At 35.3% G+C, this 21,146-nt stretch overlaps 1 protein-coding gene and 1 long non-coding RNA gene across 6 annotated transcripts; one reads left to right on the top strand and one right to left on the bottom strand.

The window, feature by feature from the left end:
• Positions 1–457: 457 nt before the first annotated feature.
• On the top strand, positions 458–20,436 carry LOC105216331 (uncharacterized). 5 transcript variants are annotated; one of them, XM_054235051.1, is made up of 10 exons: positions 7,467–7,696; positions 11,331–13,870; positions 13,950–14,008; positions 14,129–14,289; positions 14,351–15,536; positions 15,605–17,439; positions 17,544–18,471; positions 18,523–19,597; positions 19,676–19,784; positions 19,844–20,436. In XM_054235051.1, the coding sequence occupies exons 1-10, from the start codon at positions 7,688–7,690 to the stop codon at positions 20,006–20,008; spliced, it is 8,067 nt and encodes a 2,688-aa protein (XP_054091026.1). In that variant the 5' UTR covers positions 7,467–7,687; the 3' UTR covers positions 20,009–20,436. The 5 variants fall into 5 exon arrangements, with proteins under 5 accessions (XP_011189073.2, XP_054091025.1, XP_054091026.1 ...); XM_011190771.3 differs by lacking the exon at positions 7,467–7,696 and adding an exon at positions 458–597 and having other exon boundaries at positions 17,544–19,597; XM_054235050.1 differs by lacking the exon at positions 7,467–7,696 and adding an exon at positions 682–815 and having other exon boundaries at positions 17,544–19,597.
• LOC128922853 (uncharacterized) lies at positions 3,498–4,193 on the bottom strand. Its single transcript, XR_008472050.1, has 3 exons — positions 4,121–4,193; positions 3,988–4,064; positions 3,498–3,905 (listed from the first exon to the last, which is right to left on the bottom strand). It is a non-coding gene; the product is annotated as an uncharacterized LOC128922853 (long non-coding RNA).
• Positions 20,437–21,146: the final 710 nt, after the last annotated feature.

Raw genomic sequence — 21,146 nt, 5'->3', positions numbered from 1 at the left:
CATTTTGATTTTCGAATGTACGCACATTTCACTTCCACGTTCCAATTCCACCACATTTCACACAAAGAAAAATTCCCACTATTTTGGTTATCGATAAAAATCGATTATTACTACGAACACGAAATACTTTTGGTACAGTATCTCAACGATGTTGCTTCGTGAAAAAAAAACGAACAATATTCGGACTAACGAACGAAATTAAAGAAAGTTCTTTTGCGAGCTGCCCCTTCATTAAGTTTTCAATTTGTTAGTCTTCGAAATATATTACTAATGTTTAATCAAAAACTTCAGTTATTTGCTATTTACGCAACGTTTTTGATTTTCATCTTTTTAAATAAATTCAAAAGTGTTGAAACAGAAAAAAAAAACAATCCACTCGCTTGCCTTGACACGAAGCGTCGCCATTCCGTTCCATTTGCTAGCATTTCTTTTTCACCTCACAGCACAGAAGTCCTATCGCATTTGTAGTGTACCCACGCGAGATGACAGACTAAATGCGTAATAAACAACTTTAGTGTATTGTGCTTTGAAGAATTACTTACCATTACCAATATAGCAGAGATTAACGTCAATTACGCTGAACAAAATTTTGTATGGGTAAGCATTAATGTGAAATATTCGATTACAAGTGCGACGAATGTTCAGTCATATCAATACTTGGTTAATATTTTTGCACTTTAAGTATTCTTCGTAAAATACGAGCTTTTGCTTTCGTATCTACGTGCAATCGTACATATGTACGTCCATACATGTGCACACATACATATATACCGCATACAAACGTGCTTGAGTGTGCTGTGCTGTGAATGCTTGCGGTGAGTTGTATAAGTTCTTGTTTTCACTGTTCGTTCGTCTATTTTTTTTTGTTGGGGTTTTGCTGGTGATACATTTTATTGGGAGTAACTATTTGTTGTCGGAAGTTACTGATCCCGCTGCTTACGTATTTAAAAGTTATATATTTACATTAGCCGGGGTGTATGTATCTACATGTGTTTGTGCATGAATGTAGATCTGAATTCTTGCTAACTGTGTAATCATGAGATCTTCGGCTGCCTGTAAAATAGTATTTAATTAAGCAATAACGCTTAATAACAGTAAGAAAAACAAAATTTGTATGCTCCAACAAGTCCATAATTTCTAAATTAAGTTGCTATTTTAATATTGCTTTCCAGGTATTGTTAGGTTTGGTGTGGAATTCATGTAAAGCAACAATCTTAATGTCAAAAGTGACACAAGAATCTTTAAATAATTTTCGATGACGTACGGTTTTACTATGATGGTGAGTCAAGTCGTTTGTGATTATGTTTAACTCTGTACGGTTATACACTCTTCGAATCGGCAACCTACCGCCTGTTTTTTAGTTTATGTAAAATAAGTATAACCATCCAGGGTTAAAACTAAAAAACGTTATACCTCAGTCAATAATCGATAAAAAAAATCTATTTTGAAGACCGACTCAGCTATTTGTGTTTTTGATTTAATTAAATGAGCTGGTATGAGGCCAAAATGATATTAAAGATTGTGCTTTCCTTAGATTCTTTACTGAAAATAATATTTTTACCATTTTGACAATCATTTGTTTGTGACAACTCTCAAATTATGTTTACCTAAAATTATATATGCAGCGATCGCTGTATTCGCTTTTGACAGCCAACAGTTCACCACTCTAGTTTAGAGAGGAGATGGCATATTTCGCAGGACGAGAAAATAATCGGCATCACCAATCATTGATATATCTATTAAAACATATGTATGTGAATATAACAAAATTTTCGAAGATTTTTCAAGTCTCCTTCGATTGCTTTTTCGTCAGCTGTTTGTTGCTGTGTATGCAAAAGCCAAAGCAATCTCAACTAGTATACAAGCACAGTCGCATTTTTATCGTTTTCTCGGACCGTTTGTCTATATAAGTGGCACGGCGTTAAAAGTAAGATCTTGAAAAATCTGATATTAAGTAAGAACATATTCCCTTACAACGATTATGTAAAATACAAAAAATAAATTACACACATTTATATGCAATATGTTCTTCATTCTTCATTAGCATTTTACTACATTTATATGTACATATGTGCTCGCTTTTACCATTTGCCCAAAAAACCGCAAGAATTTAGCCAACTTTTTTAATCGATCGAAACCCAGAAGAATTTGCTATCGAAGATGGGCGAGAAGTCGGGTGGATTTTTGTAGAGCTGAAATTAGTACATACATATGTTAATTCTTTCTCAAATATACTCCACTGCCAAGCTTTTCAAGCAAATAAGCAGGATGATAATAATGCTTTGGGCAACACCCTCTTGCATCGTCTCTTTACCCTGTGAATTTGATAATTAATTATTAAAATATTTTGTGAATATTTTTTGATTGAAAATGTCGGAAATTCTCTTAGATATCATAAAGGAATTTAAATGGGATGTGTTGCTCCTAATATTGGGTCCTTGTGCCAAAAATGGACAACATCAGGTCAATATTTGCGATAGCACTGATTTTCAAACATCCGCTAGACTTTATTCCGTATATATATCGGTTAATATGTGAGATATCTTGGCAAAATTTAGGGAACGCGCAATCATGGATATCATGTAGCTTAGTGGCAAAAATTGATGAAATCGGTCTAGGATTTATCCCAGATTCCTTAGGTCTACAACTTTGCTTCCGCCGTTTTCCAATAGATGTCTCTAGGGTCAAGCACTGGTCGATTAAATCGTTTTATATCGATCTTGGACATTTGTGTCAACATTAAACCAACAAAATATTTGTAGAGATCTGTTTGCATCCCAATCTTATTCTCAACTGAAAATGTCACTTATTGAGCCGAATGCTCGACATTTGCGGGAAATTTTGCTTTTCTTTTTTAATTTCAAAAAAAGTGCGGCTGAGGCTCATCGACATTTGTAACCGTTTTTATACAAAAACAAGAAAAAACGTTAACTTCGGCTGTACCGAAGCTAATATACCCTTCACAGGTGCATTTCTTTTAGTAACTATGTGTTTAAGCAAATCTAAAGACGTAAGAAAAAGTAAGTAAAAAAAAGAAAACATTTTACTAATTCTTTTTAGCTGGGTTGTTTGCTAGAAACATTAAGGTTATATAGTTAACCGATCTGAACAATTTCTTCGGAGATTATATTATTACCTTAAGCAGTAATCCATGTCAAATTTCGTGAAGATACCACGTCAAATGCGAAAATTTTCCATACAAGCCATTGATTCCGATCGTTCGGTTTGTATGGCAGCTATATGCTATAGTGAACCGATCTGAACAATTTTTTCGGTATTTCTATGAACAATAACTCAAACCAAATTTCGTGAAGATATGTAGTAAAATGCGGAAGTTTTTCATACAAGCCCTTGATTCCGATCGTTCAGTTTGCATGGCAGCTATATGATATAGTGGTCCGATAAGGGCAGTTCCGACAAATGAGCAGCTTCTTGAAGTGAAAATAACATCTGCAAAATTTCAAAACGATATCTTAAAAACTGAAGGACTAGTTCGTATATAAACCACAGACAGACGGACATGGCAAAATCGACTCAGTTCAACATACTGATCATTTATATATATACTTTATAGGGTCTCCGACGCTTGCTTCTGGGTGTTACAAACTTCGTGACAAACTTAATGTACCCTGTTCAGGGTATAAAAAAACTTAAATTTACAAAAAAAAAACGGCGGAAGCAAAGTTGTAGACCTACATACATACATACATATATTGTGATTTTCGCTATTTTAGTCGAATTCGAATTGTGTGTTATCTTATTATCTTAATAAAATGAAACCAACCTAACCTAACCTAATAAAATGAAATAAATAAATTGCAAAAGTATATAATGTTCGGTTACACCCGAAGAATTCTCCTTCTTAGTTGTTTCCATACTTGCATCTTTCATTGGAGTTTCCGTTCCTATTTAAAGTGATAAAAATTATTTAACAGAATTATAATAATATTTAGAAATAAATGCTTAACATTTTATACCATAACTCACAAGTTGTCCATGTTTTTTCTTGAACTTCTTGCTTTCATCTTTGCTGTTCACTTCACAGTTCTTTCAACTTTGTTTGACTGTGAATACATTAATTTCTGTATGTATACCCATTTATAAGTTGTCAAAATTTTACCTATCTTGAGTTGACATTCGTATTTTGTAGGCTCTGTATCAACTTCGAAATGTGTCGAAATTTTGAAATTATCCTTATACTAAAAAAAGTGTAATAAAAAACTTTACTAGGTTCATGCAGAGCTCAGTCATCTACTAATAATTTTTATATTCATGTCCATTTACGAATGTAAATACCCACTCTTTTTAAAGTTCCCTGTATTTTGTGCTAATTTATTTTTTGAATCTCAATCTGTGTTCAAACACGGTAACTGTGCGGAAACTCACTTGTAGGAGAGGGAACGATAAAAAAAGTGAAGGACAGCGAGTTGCTATGTACTCGAGTATTTTAAAAATAGGAAGAAATCAAAAAATTTGTGAGTAATTTTGCAAATGTATAAACTGTTAAGGCAGTAGTCTGTAGTTTTGTTTTAAATCTATTCCAAAACTATCCAAGAATATGTCTTTAAAATTCCAGAAGCCAATTTGACATATTTTCGAAGCTAGAGCAGTTTTAATGGCCGAGCGTCGAGCAGGTGCGAATGCTCAGGCATACTTTAAAGCGCGTTTTCTCGAGTTTTCATTTTCACAGTGTTAGAAAACGGTGCCGGTGATAGCAAAAAGAATATATGTCCGATCGAATCAAAGTGATCCAGCTTCAGTATTAAATTATCTTCTATTTGAACTAGACAAAAGTAGTTGAAGTTGGACAAAAGTATTATTTCAACTACTTGTTTTGCAACTTAAAGTCAATTTTTTTTCTTAAAAAAGTGATTTTTTTTTCAAACTTCGAAAAAATTTGGAATTTTATAACTTCTTCGGTATTTTTGTAGTTCATAAAAAAAATAAACTTATAAAAATTAAAAAAAAAAATTGGTTCGACTATTTCAGATGCATCACACGATATACAAGTGCAGAAAAATACTTACAACTTTGAAAAAATTTCAATATTTTTTAATAATAAATTTCGTTTTTAAGCCTTAAATCTAGTACACTATCGTCTTAAAATTCCGTTTACCGCATTAATTTCCTTCCCTTAAAAAAAAAATTGCTAAAAACCGCTTTTTTTCGGCTTCTAAAGCAGACTACTGCCTTAAACGTGTGATTTTGTCGGCTCGGCTGTCCAAACCGCATGAAACTACAAAAAATATTTTTAAATGGAAATTTTTATGAGTGCATTTTGCTCGCAAGCACAAAAGCTGAACGAATGAGTGGCACAACGTCATCTTTTCCGCCGCAAAGAAATTTAATTTAGGCGTCCCTAAGATTTCGACTATTACTAACATGAACCTCGAAAGTGAAAGAGGCGGAATGGTGTGGAGATCTGTATCGGTCTATTTTACTTGCTATCTTGATTTGGGTTGTAAAAGATGGGATTAAGGCGCAAAATGTTGACTTGTTTGACCTTAATATAATGGAAAAGTTGTGGGGGTTGTTCTCGCGCAAGGTATGTGAAGAATTGCAGCAATTAAAGCAGCTCTGAAAACAATTTCAATGCAAAGCTTCCTACCCTATCGTGTTATTTCAAACAAGGAAGGATTGAGACATTACAGATCGATTCTCATCTGGGTAATCATGAACCTATTTAGTTGAGCAGCACACTGCTTAAGTCAAACAGTATCTATGATAATATTTAAACTGTAATTGACTAAAAACAACGAAATGTACTTAAGGCAGTGAGCAACCTACCTATGGTGCCAAGAAATAAGTGTACCAAGTTTCATCAAGATATCTTAATTTTTACTCAAGTTACAGCTTGAACAGGCGGACGAATGGACGGGCAAACAGACATCCGGATTTGAACTCCACTCGTCACCTTGATCGGCTATAATCGTTTAAGCGCTGCCTACGTCAATTACATATTTACTACATAAATACTTGTTTGAGAGCAATGATAAATACATTTTAAAATGTATAGTTGGGGAAAATATACATATGTATGATTTTTCTAGATTGTAGTATAATCAAATCTCGAAAAAATCAATAGTAGCATCATTCCATTCTCTCTTTTCGAGCGCCATGTAAACCATCTGGCATTAATCGTGTGTGCGTACGTAACATGCTACCAAATGAAGAAGACATTTGTAATGTATATTTGGATAATAATCGTTTAAACTAAGAGAATTAATTTTAACTAATAATTCGTTCCTTTACGGATAGGCGTCAACTTCAATACTGAATATGATTTGAAACTGCCATGTGTTCTGTAAAATTTTTTTTAATCTACCTTATAAAATTCGTATAATTGACTGACTGAGTGCCAAACAAATCAAAAATCACAAGCACACGTACATTTTTTACTTCAATGAGGTTAGTAAATAGAAGCGAAAATTGATAAGGACATCGAAAATATTTTTTATAGAATGAGAAATCAGGTGAATAACAACTTTAAATGTTGAGGTTATGTCTTCTACAGTTGACGTTTCAAATATTCCAAGTGTTTCCTGCCGAAGACATTCGGAATATACGGAATACTGTCTACCATGCTTATCAACACGTGCGCAGCTATTACGTGCGCTGCCTATGTATGTATGTAGGTGTATGCGTATGTTGAAAAATAATGAAAGAAAGATATACGAAAATTAAGGTAGATGAGCAATAAGAAAATACATACGGACGTATACTTATGTATCTGCATATTTGTTACACATTATACATACATACATAAGTATAAGAAATTGTGGAGCTTTCTAATTTTATTAATTATTTTTTGTATTTTATATAAAGGTAATGAAGTGTATATTGTTAAGTGTTCTTCAAAAATCTTCTCACCAAAATAATTTTTTAATTAAGAAAATCGATGCAGAAAATTTGTCTACAGGTTTATTAAAACCCACTACAATTGCCAAAACTTGTACTTCCTGAGGCCATGAAGTGGTTTGAATTTTCAAAAAAAAAAAAAAAAACATACAGTCATGTGAAAAATAATAGAGACACTTGCTTGAAAATAGTTAAAAAATAAAATTAAAAAAAAAATAAAAAAATTTGCAATTGTTTGCTGGGATGTCAGTGAAGTAAAGAACCGTTATCAAAGAAAAAATGTTGACCATTTTGTGAAATAAGATCGTTTTGGAGTGTGCGAAATAATAGGGACATGTGTCATGTGTCCCTATTATTTTTCACATGACTGTATATGTATATAGATTTATGTAATTTTGGATAGATCCAGAAGTGAATTTCATAAAATATATAATATTATAGTTAAAAATGCATCTAACTCACAAAAGTCTCAGCTATCCGGCAGCAGTTTAGAATTTGTATAATGTTATTTGCAACCCGAAGACTCGAAGAATTAAATTTATTTTATTACTATTAAAGACAAGAGAAGTAGTATAACGGAATACGACGTTTGGCATCTCGTACTGCGGAATATGCGTCACACCATTAAAACTGTATTGGTGAACTGTCAAATATGCAAAACAAAACAAATCCACAATTTGTTTTCTAGTGACTTTTCGATTAAACAAATGATTCTCACAAAAAATAACTATAAATTAAGCAAATAACGGACCTCACGTCAAATCTGGTTAAATCTTATATACAAATCTGCAATATAAGTGTCGATCGCTGTAAGAATCAACATCTTATTATGGTTTCGGTAAGAAAATTATCGTTTATTAAAAGAACTACGTCTTAGAGAGCGTATAGAGGCGTAAAATAACTTTTATTTTCTCTTGTTATATTTTTGAGGTCGTCAGACAACGTAAAGACAGTTGTCTATGCTTATTTTTTAAACTTAACCTCAATAGTTAAGGGAATAATTTAGTAAATGTGCCGCTTTTTATTAATAACATAAGCTTAGGTTAGGTTTACTGGTTGTCTGTCGACGCACCTAGGACTTTGTGTGGTCCATTGTGTCATCACCGGAACTGGAATCCTCTCAAGACGTAAAAAAATTTAAATCTTTCCAAGCATTACATATTTTACTTTCGTCTCTCAAATAAAGTTTGTGTTACTGTACATAACCTAAAAAAGTATTTATCGATTAAACGGAAGCTAGAACTTGTACGCAAATTAAACTAATTATATTTTCAATAATATATTTGTAAAAACAAATTTTAACTACATAGTTAAGTGGACCATAGTTAAGTTACCGTAATTTTCGTCAAATTGTGTGTATATGAATATTTCTTTGTTTCGAGTAGAAAGTGAGAAATGAAACAGCATTAATCGAAAAAAATCAACTGTGAGCGTATATAGCTGTAAGAAAATGTCATACATAGTCGGTAACACGTGGGTTTAACATAAACATTTTCTATTTCAATTCATATATAATATATACATTAAACAATTTAATTATTATTATTTACGATCTTTATATATATAATTTTATATATAATATTCGATAATTCAATCGTTCATTTCCCAGTATTTTTGTGTAATGCCTTCACAACAAAAACGTAATAGTATCGATACTGTTTCGAATGACTGCCATTCGCAGGCTTTGCTGTCAATATGTGAACGATACGAATATAAATCGGAACACAAATGAAAAGACCATCAAGGCACAGCGATCACAGATTGGTTGTAAAATATTCACAACTGTTTTTGGTCCAAAATAAAGTAAAAAAAACGGGTGAAATGTGCATTAATTAAGAAAAAATTACAAATTGTAGTGCAAATGTTGTGTAAATAAATATTGAACCGGTGAATGGTGATAGCAAGCGGTCGCTTACATTGGAATTCGTGTTAGGCTGTGTAGTTAAAGTAAGTTTGTGCATGTGTGTTTGCGGCGTTCAGTTCTTGGTTAATCGACCAGTGTCATCAGCGTGAGGTTAATATGTTGATTAGTTTAGTTTCATTTTGTTTAAGTTATTTGGGATAAAAGTGGTGTGTTGCTGTTGAGTGCGTTCGTCATGCCGATTTTTTTTGTGTACAAGAATTACTTCAGTTCTAAAATGGAGTTTATCTTGTGCTAAGACAGCTGTTTGTGCCGTTCTCATGTGTTGTTTGATTTGATTTCTTTCAAGTACACTATTGTTTCGATAGATAAAAAAACATATGTGTGTGTATATCGAGTGTGGCGGACGTAATAAACGTCTAGCGTGATATAATTTAAATTTTTAACGGTCGTCTATTGCATAACAAAATATTAATATATTTCGTGGTATCAATTTATGTGCAAATAAGAAATGTGCATTGTGGTTGATATCAAAATAAAAAAAATGTTTTTATTACAAACTGCTAAGTGCGAAAAAAGTGGATACTTTTAATGCATTGTTAAAAATTCAACACAACAAAAAATATAAATGTAAAATCATTCTACAAATTTCCTTCGAATTATTTTTTTCGAAAATACATACATATAAACATACATAAATATATTGTTCTGTGGAAGCGAAATGGTTTCTTATTTTGCAATTCGATACAGCATTTTGAACTCCAAACAATAATTACAATTGTAAATACAGTGGAACTTCCATAACTCGAACTTTTGGATTGGCAATAGCGTTTAGAAATCAAATTTCTTTCCATAACTCAAAATTCCCATACTCGAACTCTTGAATTGGCAATAGAAGTCAAATTTCATACGAATTTCCTTCCATAAATCGAATTTTTCGACCAGGACATAAAACAAAATTTATAATTTTACTATCGAGTCAGAATTTAAAAATATTACATCTATATCGTATGAAGGCGAACAAAAATATAATAATGGTACTCATTTAACGTCGCAATTATATAGAAATAGTAAATTTGCAATATGGCAACACAAGTTAAATGAGCGCTCTTTGGCAATATTGTGGCAATATCAGCAGATTGTGAATTAATTGTAAGCATGCCATAAATGCCACTGAAAAAGGTTTTGCATTGTCGAAAACAAAATGCATGTAAAAATTAACAGCTGTTTTACGATATTGCAATTTTACGATGTTGCCATACGTTTACGAAGAATAGCAAACTGCAACATACAAGATTAGAGGTTATATGTTTTAACGTATTTAAATAAAACTTTATGCGAAGTAAATAAATTAAACTGAGTATAAATCTTTATTTAAAAGCTTTTGAAAAAAATATGTTTTAATGAAAATCTCTATTACTCGAAGTTTCTTGTCGAGTCTCTTGAAGATATTTTTGTGGATTATGGTGATTCGAGTTAAAGGAGTTCCACTGTATTTATGTACATATATCAAGTGTATCCTTTGACTACTTTTTACCGCATGACATCGCAGTACTAAATGGAATACCTGCGGGTAACAACTATCACTACTACTCGCAAATCATCGTTCATCAATATTTTTTTCGATTTTTGTTTTTAGTTTAAGGGGTTACATGGGTTCGTGGGTTGAAAAAATCGATTTTTTGTTTTTTGGCTTATTAATTTCTACAACATTTCAAGAATATTATCCTAAATTTTCAAGTCTATCCGAATAATAGTTTCGGAGATACTGCCTTTGGTAGGTGTGCGCTCCAAGTTGACAACTTCTTTTTAATTTTTTTATTTTTTTTTTCTAAACCATCAACATCTCAAGAAAATTGTGTTAAAGTTCTAGGTCATTCGGAGAAAAACTAACGAAGTTACAGCAGGTTGAATTACGGTACCTCCAGCTATCTGCGCTGAGTGTACAAAACTTTGAATCGATTTTCCCAAATATGTCATTTTTAAAGTCGGTGACCAGCCTATAGAAATTTTCGTTTTGAAATTTTGAACAAATATTCTACATATATATAGCTCGAATGATGTCGAGTTTTTCCAAAAATTTTAATTACTAACAATTTTACAATAACAAATAGGTCGATTTTTTCGTCTAAAATCGTCATTTTGGTTTGAAAATGGTACCAAAAATTGAAGAATTAAAAAAAAACTCGACGTCAATTGAAAGATAAACTAATAAACTAAAGAAAGCATTTTGATTTTTTGTTTTCGGATGATCCAGTGATGCGGTAGGCTGGTCAACGCACAAACACTTCTTTTCGAGGTGCCTGCAGATATCGACGATAAATCCGTTATTCCTCGCTAATTTTCGATAAAACTTTTTTTAAGTATCCTTCAAATGTTGTACTTTCATATAATAATAAGTAAAATAAACCTAAAGCAATAATTTTTTCTAAAAAAATTCATGAAAAAAGGTCTTTTTTCGACGAAACAAACCTTACCTTACCAACCTTTATATATTTGAAATTTTGCATATTTATTTATATTTCGTTTAAATGTTATCATTTAAAAAATAACTAAAATAATATTATAATAAATAAATAATTTACTAAGCTATATTTTTAACTTTTTTTAGGTAAATGTTAACGGTGTCACAATGAATTTGACTAAACACCAGCTAAAGATAATCCCACTAATTCAACGTAAATACAATGTGTCTATTGGATTTTTAAAATCTAATTTGGCCAATATTGAGAAATTCCTATGGTATGCATTGAGTCCCCGATTGGTAATCAAACGTGTTGCTATTCGAAAAGGCAGCAAACAACGGGTTATATTAAACTATTACCATTTGAGAAGAGTTTTATTTGATCAGGCCGAACGCAAGGTAATTAAAACCCGAAGGCGAAATGTACAACTTTGGTCCAGACAGATGGTTTCTTATCTTCGCCGAAAATACGGCGTTAAAGAACATATTGAAATAACTTCGCTTAGTGATAATATAGATACCACAAATAAACATAAGGCAGAAATATCCAGCAGCGGAAATATGGCTCCAGACGAAGTGAGTAAACAATTGAAAGAGCAATTGGAAATACTTCGGAGTGGAAAACGTACAGTTCCGCTCATGGAAAGTGAAACTAAATTAACTGTGGATGAGTTGAAGAATGATTCGGCAGTGGAAACAGTTGACATACCTACATCGACCTCTATGAATACGTGTACCACAAAGTATGTAGATGATAGCAATAAACTTAGCCATATTACTTCAGAAGTATTAAATAAGACTGAAAGTGTAACTCAAAACACATTAGAGACAACGCCTGAAAAACAAATTATGGGGAGTGACGAAACGCGTAATGAACAACCAAAGCATAGCTATAAAACAGACAGAACTATTGATGTTGACGGCGAGAGTGTTGAGTTGCCTCCGTTAGGTTCAACTACCAAAACATGTACTACAGATTTTTTAACAAAGTCCGCCTCAGAAATATTTCAACAAAGTGCGGAGAAGAAAACTTCGAATTCATTAAGTGGCAATAGTAATTTTTTGGATATGCTCATGAATAAGATGCGTGGAAAAAATATACTCACAGAGACCTCTAGTAATGTGAAAGGAAATCAGTCTTTTCCCGGAGCCATGGAATCATCTGAAACAAATCTGGATAAAGCTTGCGATAATAACGAACATTTTACTGATTCTGGTGAAGAGTTCTTCGGTTTCGATGAGACCGAACGCGTGCCCGGCATGTTGCTTACACCAGTAGTACCATTTTCGGCACAATCCAAGGGCAATGCTAATGTTGCATTCATCAGTGAGTCATTGAATGAGTTTATGCGTGAAAATTTGCTGGAAAGTAGTGATTGTGCAACTGACGGCATTGGAAATGTTGCTGCACGCAAACATCGCCAGGCTACATTGGATGGATTGGTCACACCCGACTGTATACCGCCGCGCATTGAGATGCCACTAGTGCCAGAAAGTTTGCAAAAATTACGAACAGTCGCCGAGCGACGCCAGTATTTGCAAAAATTCAACCGTAATCATAAGCTGGCAATCATAAATAATGAGGCGGCCATTTGCCGTGAGCTACAAAGAAAGATACGCCACCAAAAATCAAAAAGCGTCTCTCAACAGTCGTTGCAGGCGCCGAATTCACAAATGCCATTTACTCGTCAAGGTTGGCAAGCGGCTTCATTTGTCACTACCGAATTCAATCATTATTATTACCAAACGTTAGATGTGGTAGATGGGAGTGAACGCGAGCATGTGCGACTACCGGGAGTTCGTGGCAATAACGGAGAACGAAATAAGCAACCATACCTTAGCCGAGTGCCGAATAAGTTTATAAGGAATAAATGCAATATAAGCACTTGCAGCGATGCTCTAGTGGCACGTGATTTTAAACCTGTAAAAACCGAACCCGATAAGAAAAAACTAAACAAGACACCACTGCCAAGTGTGTTCAAACCCTGCCCACTATCACATAAGCCCTTCCAAAAACCGTTAGACGATGAGACTGCACCTTTACTGTTGGCCGGTGGTAGCATGGCGGTGGTGCGAATGCCAATTGTGGAACTGGAAGTTTTTCCAGCACTTGGCAAACCACTACACGATGTAGCCAAACGTTACTTAGATTATATACTACCGCACTGTGATATAACGCGTGAATGGGCTGAGTTCAGCGTGTCTACATTACAGCAAACTGCTCAATGTAGGATGAAAAATGATGATCAGTCAAAACAAGCGGATGATGTTGCCAAAGTTTCCAATGAATCATACACGTTTCCCATTCCATATATGAACGATCGCAGTCACATACTGGTGCGTCGTGTTGTTGATCGTTCAGAGAAACTTGATGAAACATTTGAGGCGACCACGTCACCTATAGAAGATTTTTCCTTTCGTGCTAATATTGATGAAAATGATTGTGAGCTAGTCGAGTGTGCGGATGTGTTAAGTGAGATGATAAACAGCGTCGCTATAAGTTGTAGTGAGAATTCATTCATAAAAACAGATCCAGATGGACTGCAAACCGAGAAGGAGGATGTAGAGTTGAAACAAGAGAAAGTTACCACAAAGCTGAAAGAGGAGAAAAGCTGCAACAGCAAAGCTACGGATGATTCTAAGACATTCAATCAAGCGGCGGCAAATAAAAAACAGAACCGTCTTCTGTAAGTATTTAGCATTGGAATATACCCTTTATAAAGTACAGAAGACCGAATGCTCACTATATTTTCTTTTTGTTTGCAGCTTGGAATTGCGTCGCCTGAATGCTACTATAATTGATGCAGCGGTAAAAGCTGAAAAAGGTAAAATATATATTTAAAGTGGCATATATAATACATATATGTATGTTCTTATCTACTATATATACCTCTGCTAGAGGTTTCTTCAAACTTCTATTTTCATTTGTTTGTTTTTAATTGCAGGAGTGAAGCCTTGTACAAAGGAATATTGTACATTTGGTTGTATTTGTCAGAGTCTCGCCGATGACTATCCTTTGCGTCAGCATTGTGGCAAATCCAAGTGTGTCATAGAGTGCACATGCAAAACTCCATCACAATCACGCATAATGCGGCTAGAAACAGATGTAAGATTTTTAAATATATTCTACAGCAATATATCTATATAATATTATTACAACCAAATAGGGTCGCTCAATCACAACCGAAGATGCGTTTATGCTTCGTAGACAGGCAACTGCGCGACTCGCGCGTATGGAGAAAGAATTTACGTCCACAATTGTTTTAACTGAAAATGAGACACTGTTAATCAATGAATCGCAATATGATAAGAAACGTCGTTGTACTAAAGCACCAAAGCGCTACGAAGATTTCGCTGATACCGATGAAGATTATACGGGTCGAACGTCGGCAATTCAACCACCAAAGAAAACACAAAATACCGCCGTTGTAGCAATTGAAACACCCACGGATACGACCTTAAATGTTGGATTTTCGGAGACAACTACCGAGCTACGCGAACCCATCTATGTCAACGATAAAGTATTGGAAAACCTTAAGCATTGTACTGTGCCGCTGATGCGTTTGGAGGATACTCAAAATATGGCGGTGTGGTGTATGGTACATGAGTTATACAAATGTTATTGTGGTGGTCGTGCTACCGAGGGAAAACCGCTCGTTATCGAAAAGGATAATAATGTGACCACTAGTAGTGATCAAACAAATGTTGGAAATAAACAAAGTATTCTGCCAGATGAAGAATACATTGTTACATCTACAAAAGCACGTTATTCGTTCGAAAAAGTTGAACGAACAGTAGACGAAGTAGAGGAAGTATTGCGGGAAAAGGAGTTAGTCAGGAGAAGAAGAGAAAAAAGAAAAAGTGCAGATCGAAAATCTCAAGGCAGTGTTGTGAAGTATAATAGTACAGATGACGAACGAGATGAAAGTGATAAGGAAGATGATATTCTAGAGGAAACATTAGGTTCAGACTACGATGGTGATGATTGTCGTGCAAAACGTCCGAAAATGACAAAACGTCTAGAACGGCGTGGACGACCAAGTGAGCTCTCCTTTATTAATAAATATTTCAACACCGATGCAGACGGTTGCCGCCGCGTAGTTGTCGTGCCACGCAAAACCTACTTACGTTTAAATCGCAAACGGCGTACAGAAGTTGAAGAATTTATAGCCAAGAACGAGAACAAACAGTCTATGCTGTTGCTGAATGAACACATAATGCGATCAGTGTACTACCACAAACATGAGGTGGAGAAGCAACGTAAAGAAGCAGCGCAGGAATCGCTGTTACTAACGAAGAAACGAAAATTAAAGGATACAGAATTATCAGGTTCCGAGGAGGTGTTAAACAAAGGTAAACACAAGTTATTTTACTCACTTGTTGAATTTATCATTAATAATTTTATTTTATTTATTGTCTAGAATCGGACAAAGAACCAATAGAGCCAGCGAAGAAGAAACCATTGAATAAGCTGGAACGAAAAGTCGTCGAATTAACTGATGAAGATTCCTGTCAGTCCTCACTTTCTTCCTTACGTTCATTACCTGATAGCAAAGCAACAGCTGAAACAAAACTACAGAGAAGGCGTCGACGGCTACAAGAACGAAGTTTGCTGAGTAGTAAAAAAACTGATGAAGATACTACAAAACATGACAATGGTTCGCCCATAGAGGAAGATAGTGATGCTACCAGTGCCACAGCCGACTTGAAAACTTCTCAGTTCAAAAAAAGTGAATCAGATGTTAAAAAACAAAACACAAATATACCCGATAAGGCGCTCGCGATCAGCGATGATGCACAGCCGTCTGTCTCATCTATTACAGAAGGTGCTACGGACATCAGCTCAGCTGCATCGGAATGTTCGGCATCAGTATCTTTAAGCATGCAACCATCACAATCACTTTCAACTTCACGCATGGATTTCTTCAGAGATGTAGTGCGCAGCATGAATAATTTGGTGAACAAAAAGATGCAAGACATCGGTTTAGCACTAAAACGTGAAAGCAAAGTTATTCCTGCACCAAATAATGACATTTTATGCATAATTAAATGGTCAAATTTTTTGGAGGCCTTTATTGAAGGCTTTGTTTTCATATGGCAAGTGAAGCTGCGTGATGAACAATCTTTCTTTGCTGCCACAATAAAAAATATGATGCCAATGATACTGGATGCTGTGGGTGTAGTTAATATAGCCGCTTTACCGATGCAACAACTGCCGCTAATGGGTCGCATGTTGCTGCAACGCTGCCGAAGTCCTCAAACTCGCGATCTGGCAATTGTGATGCAAGGGCGCGCCAAATTTTGGCTCGTGAAGGGGTTTTTGCGTGCAGATAAATCTAGTGCGTGCGCTAAGCCAACACCAAAGACTCATCCACTGCTTACACGTAAAATTAATGTATTATCTACCTTGCTAGCTAAACAACATATTCGCGAATTAAATAAAAAGGTCGCACAGAAACAGATGGAGGAACTTACAGAAACAACTGAAGTGAAAGAACCAACAGCAGCTGCTACCCAAAATATCACACCTGTTCAACAATCCCTCTTGAGATCGCAGCCACCACCGTTAGCGCATTTGGAAAAAGAAACAAATGTTCCACATAATAACAAAAGTGTACAGAAGACAAAATTAGGCGAATCAGTTGAAAATAACAATACGCTACAGAAGAAACTTCAGCCTTCAGTAATGCGAGGATCCCCACCGTCTGGTGCAGTGCATACAAAAACAACTGATACAAAGCATAAAGCGAAATCAAGCAGCGGCTTATCCATGTTGCAAGAATTGATTGGAAACAGTCAGTATTCGGAAATGAAGACAAACATTATCTTCCGCAAAGTAAGATCTAACGATATTGATGAAATGAATGTACTGGATGTGACTACGGAGCCTCATCGTTGGCTGGTACTGGATCTTTATAGGGATTTTTCACATATATATGTGCCAGACTTCCAAGAACTAGTTTCGCTCGATCGCATACAGAAAGTTATGGCATTCAGCAAACAAAAGCAAAAGATCGTGAAGTTGCAATTCTTCCAGAACGCAGCATACGATGCTTTCGTAATACCAAAATCTGAACGCAAAATTTTCTTTGGACCTATAAAAATGCATATGCCACCGCCATCACTGATTTTGCTACAAAGTGTTGATGGCAAAATGATGCTGCGCGAAACGTATCAGCAAATGCACAATATACAAGGGGGTTCAAGAGAGAGAGACAGTACAACAGCATTTTGTATTGTACGAAAAAGTGGACAGGTAATTACTAATAATTTATTAATTTGAAGATGTTAGTTTTAGGCTCCATAGCGTTATGTTAGGATTCTTTTCAAATGAAAAACATTTGTTTATACTTTTACTAGGTTTACATGGACTATAAATTAGATGGAGGCGTAGCAGATGCCACGAAATTTGAAAAGGAGAAAGGCAGGGGAGAAATGCCAGCTATCGAAAGTGTGCAGCAACCAGAATCGGACGATGATGATTGTATGATTGTGGAGGATGCAGAACCATCAGGCTCATTTTCGGCACTCGAGCCTTTGCCACAACCTAATATTACAGTAAAACCTTTATCAGAGTTACAATCAAAACACAATAACTCTTTATCATCACGGCAACTGACTAATTTCACAATCCAAAGTAATGCTAATTCGAAACGCCTGCAAATAACAAATCTAGGAACTACGCCTGTTAATGATAGTAGCAATAATTCTGATTTTCTGGCTAGTGCACAATTGCCTCAGACACAAATATCAGTGAATGGGTCAATAAACTCTCAATTGGTTCAATTGCCGAATGTCACTCAAAGCCAAATAACACCATTAGCAGACAAACAAACTGCTGCTATTCTGCGCGGTCTCCCACCTAATGCGGTTATTACTGGAGTGACACCAGCACCACAGGAAGCGCCATACGCCACCACAATTTATATTTCGAATATCCCAACCACCGTACCAGTAGTCGCCAATGGGACACAAGGTCATGATGCAACAGTTGCAACAACCATTGCAAGCAATACACTTGAAAACATATCCAATGTAAGATTTCTCACACCTGATGTTCGGGTTACGGCTACAGGAGATGCTACTTCAAATGAATTGTTTGCCACTCATGCATTGACGACAATGAGTAATAGTAACTCCGGCATTTTTACATTGCCCATAAGTCAACAACAGAGTAGCTTATTAGACACACGGGAAAGTATAGGATCCTCTACAATGCCGGCAGCAGCTGAAATCACGACGAAAGCCACACCGGGAGAGTTGAAATCCTCGGCAAACAGCTCAACAGGTGATTGGAAACGTTTTCTATTGGGCGATAATTCTAAACATTCAACTATAGGTTCAACAACAATCACCAAAATGTCCGATAAACTTGAGTCTGATGGAAAAATGGTGATGAATATCGAGGAAGATGAATTTGAACCCGCTGCATCGATTGTTTTCAAATCAAATGCGACGGCACTGTCTACAGTAGCAAATGAGTTGCCATTCACTGCTGGTGTAGGAAACAACTCAAATACATGTACAATAAATGGCACAACAGCAATAACAATCTGCCCACCAACGATTGTCACGAAGACGAAACCAGCAACACAGACTGCAACGATGGTCGCTAAAAAAACAAACACTTCCTCAACAAAGACAAAGATTGCGGCTTTACCATATCGAACGTTGGCGCCTCAAAAAGAACCAAAAACAACACAATCGTTAATAACATCGACAGTTTGTTCTAATTCAATAACACCTACATACAGTTCAACGACCAGAACAGCTTCAAATAAATCAACTACATTAAATTCAGCAGTTGAAATGTCGAAAGCGTCAAGTGCTTCCATATCAAATGCATATACTAAGCAACAGCAACAAGTCGCTGGCGTTCAGCACTCACGATCAATGAAGCTAACAAAAACACAATCTTTTGGTTTTCGTCAATCGTTACCGAGCTCGTCGCGAAGCTTAATGATGAACTCACCAAAGACAAATGGCGGTAATGTTTTCTCGCCAAAACCGTTAATAAATGTTAGACCGGCAGTTCCGTTGCCACAACGTGTGAGCTCTACAACACAACGATTAAGCGATTCAGCACTTTTGAGTCCACATCTACTTAACGGAAGGCTAAGTGGTCCAATGGCGGCGAAGACCCCTAGGCCTTTTCCTACTCCTAGTTTGCATAAAACACCATCGGATAAAAATAATGTGTCCTCAAAACAAGCTGATACAAATGTAAAAAATAACACACAACTAGGAAAAAGTAAGCCGAGTGAGCAATACGGTGTGCTTTGTTCAAGCACTAATGATGGTTCGCCAAGATTCTGGGCGAAGCGACTGCATAATTCATATTTAATTAAAGTACCGGGCATAAGCAGCGTTGTGCATCGTACTGACTTTGAAAGTGTTGACACTTATTTGAATGAGTGAGTAAAGTAGTATATTTTACAGTCATTATGCAATGAAATATGTGAATGCAAACTTATTAATTCTTTCTCTTCAAGGCATCTGCGGAAACAAAGTCCCGCCATGGAATCTAAGCTGCCAATTAAGTGGAACTTTGTGCCATCTGAACAGTTGAATCTGCCGATTAAAAGGTTGACAGCTAAGAAGGTTGGTATCGCTGTGCAGATATCTAATCATGACTATTAATTTATTATAATGGCATTTAGCATGAAAAGGTTGTTGTTCGTTGTGCAAAGCCGACAGAAAACAAAGCATCCGAGTCCAAAGTCGTGAGTTCGAGCGCTGATTGCAATGTTGGAAAAAATGCAGACATTGCTACACCCACAACGTTGGACACAAAATGTGCCGAACCAATTGTAATCGAAGATTAAACCCTTTAAAAGACACTAATTTTATACTGCAGTTAAATATGCTTATCTTTTATACATAATATATCACTTGTTAATAAGCTTATATACTTTGAAAGGAATTGAATCTCATTTATTAGTTAATGTTATTTACTATCCTATTATTTATTATTTAACCTAAATATAACTTAGTATAACGCCTAGATTATACGTGGTTCATTCCGAAGTATTTATAGTTGCTCTATGCTGTTAAAGTATTCACATACGTTATGTAAAAATGGAAATATGTTTAAGGCTCGTTTTTTTATTATTACTATATTGTTTCTGAACTTTTAAGTATATTTTAGTTTGCTTTGTTTGCTTGAATGGAGCTTAATCAGTGTATTTGCACAAACTATAAATAAGAAATGAGTTATTAATCTGTAAAATAATAAATACCGTATTTAAATGAAGTCAAATTAACGCCTTCAAAATGAAGTGAGTGGTTAATTATTGTCTATCTTCCTATTCAAGAATCAGTTTACTTAGCACCGCTATCACTGGAGTGTGTATAAAGAACGTTGTAAAATTTCAAAAACGGATTCTTGAATGTTTGTTGTCTTACAAGTCTTCCTTCAATCTTCACGTTATCTCCTCTTGTCATCAAACCAACACTCGCGGCTACGCTGGTTAGGTCATTTTGTTCGAATGGAACAGTTTTAAAAGTGCTGATGGAAGCAGAGAAAGAGGAAGACTTTCACTCCGTTGGAATGATCTGGAGGAGAGTCTTTTGTGAAGAAGCACGTGATGGATGAAATAAAGAATGACGTTTCCTATGGAAAAAAACTTATGAAAATACAAAATATTTATCGTATTCATCCATTAGATTAAAAAACAATATAATTTTTCAGTCTTTCACAAGACTGGCAGTTGTCTACTCTCAAGTTATTAGTTAAAAATTATGATATTTTTACCGTTGATGACTGGATGAAAGCCAATTGGTCAAATAAAACAAAAATTAACCGCATAAAGTCAGATGGATGCATATGAAGGTCGATCGAAAAGAAAATTTGTGTTCTGAATCGCAACATATGTAAAACAATGAAATTTGGTGAAGGATCACTCTAGGAGTGTGGTTGTTTCCCAGACAGTGAGTCGGGTTACTTGCACGCGTTGATGGTAT

This window comes from Zeugodacus cucurbitae, chromosome 6 (assembly GCF_028554725.1).
Source record: "Zeugodacus cucurbitae isolate PBARC_wt_2022May chromosome 6, idZeuCucr1.2, whole genome shotgun sequence".
Lineage (NCBI taxonomy): Eukaryota > Metazoa > Arthropoda > Insecta > Diptera > Tephritidae > Zeugodacus > Zeugodacus cucurbitae.
This window is presented reverse-complemented; position numbering and strand designations above follow the sequence as displayed.

Coding starts and splice junctions, on each gene's coding strand:
- LOC105216331 (XM_054235050.1), top strand. Junction 13,871..13,949: donor AAAAAACAGAACCGTCTTCT/GTAAGTATTTAG, acceptor TTTTGTTTGCAG/CTTGGAATTGCGTCGCCTGA. Junction 14,009..14,128: donor AGCGGTAAAAGCTGAAAAAG/GTAAAATATATA, acceptor TTTTAATTGCAG/GAGTGAAGCCTTGTACAAAG.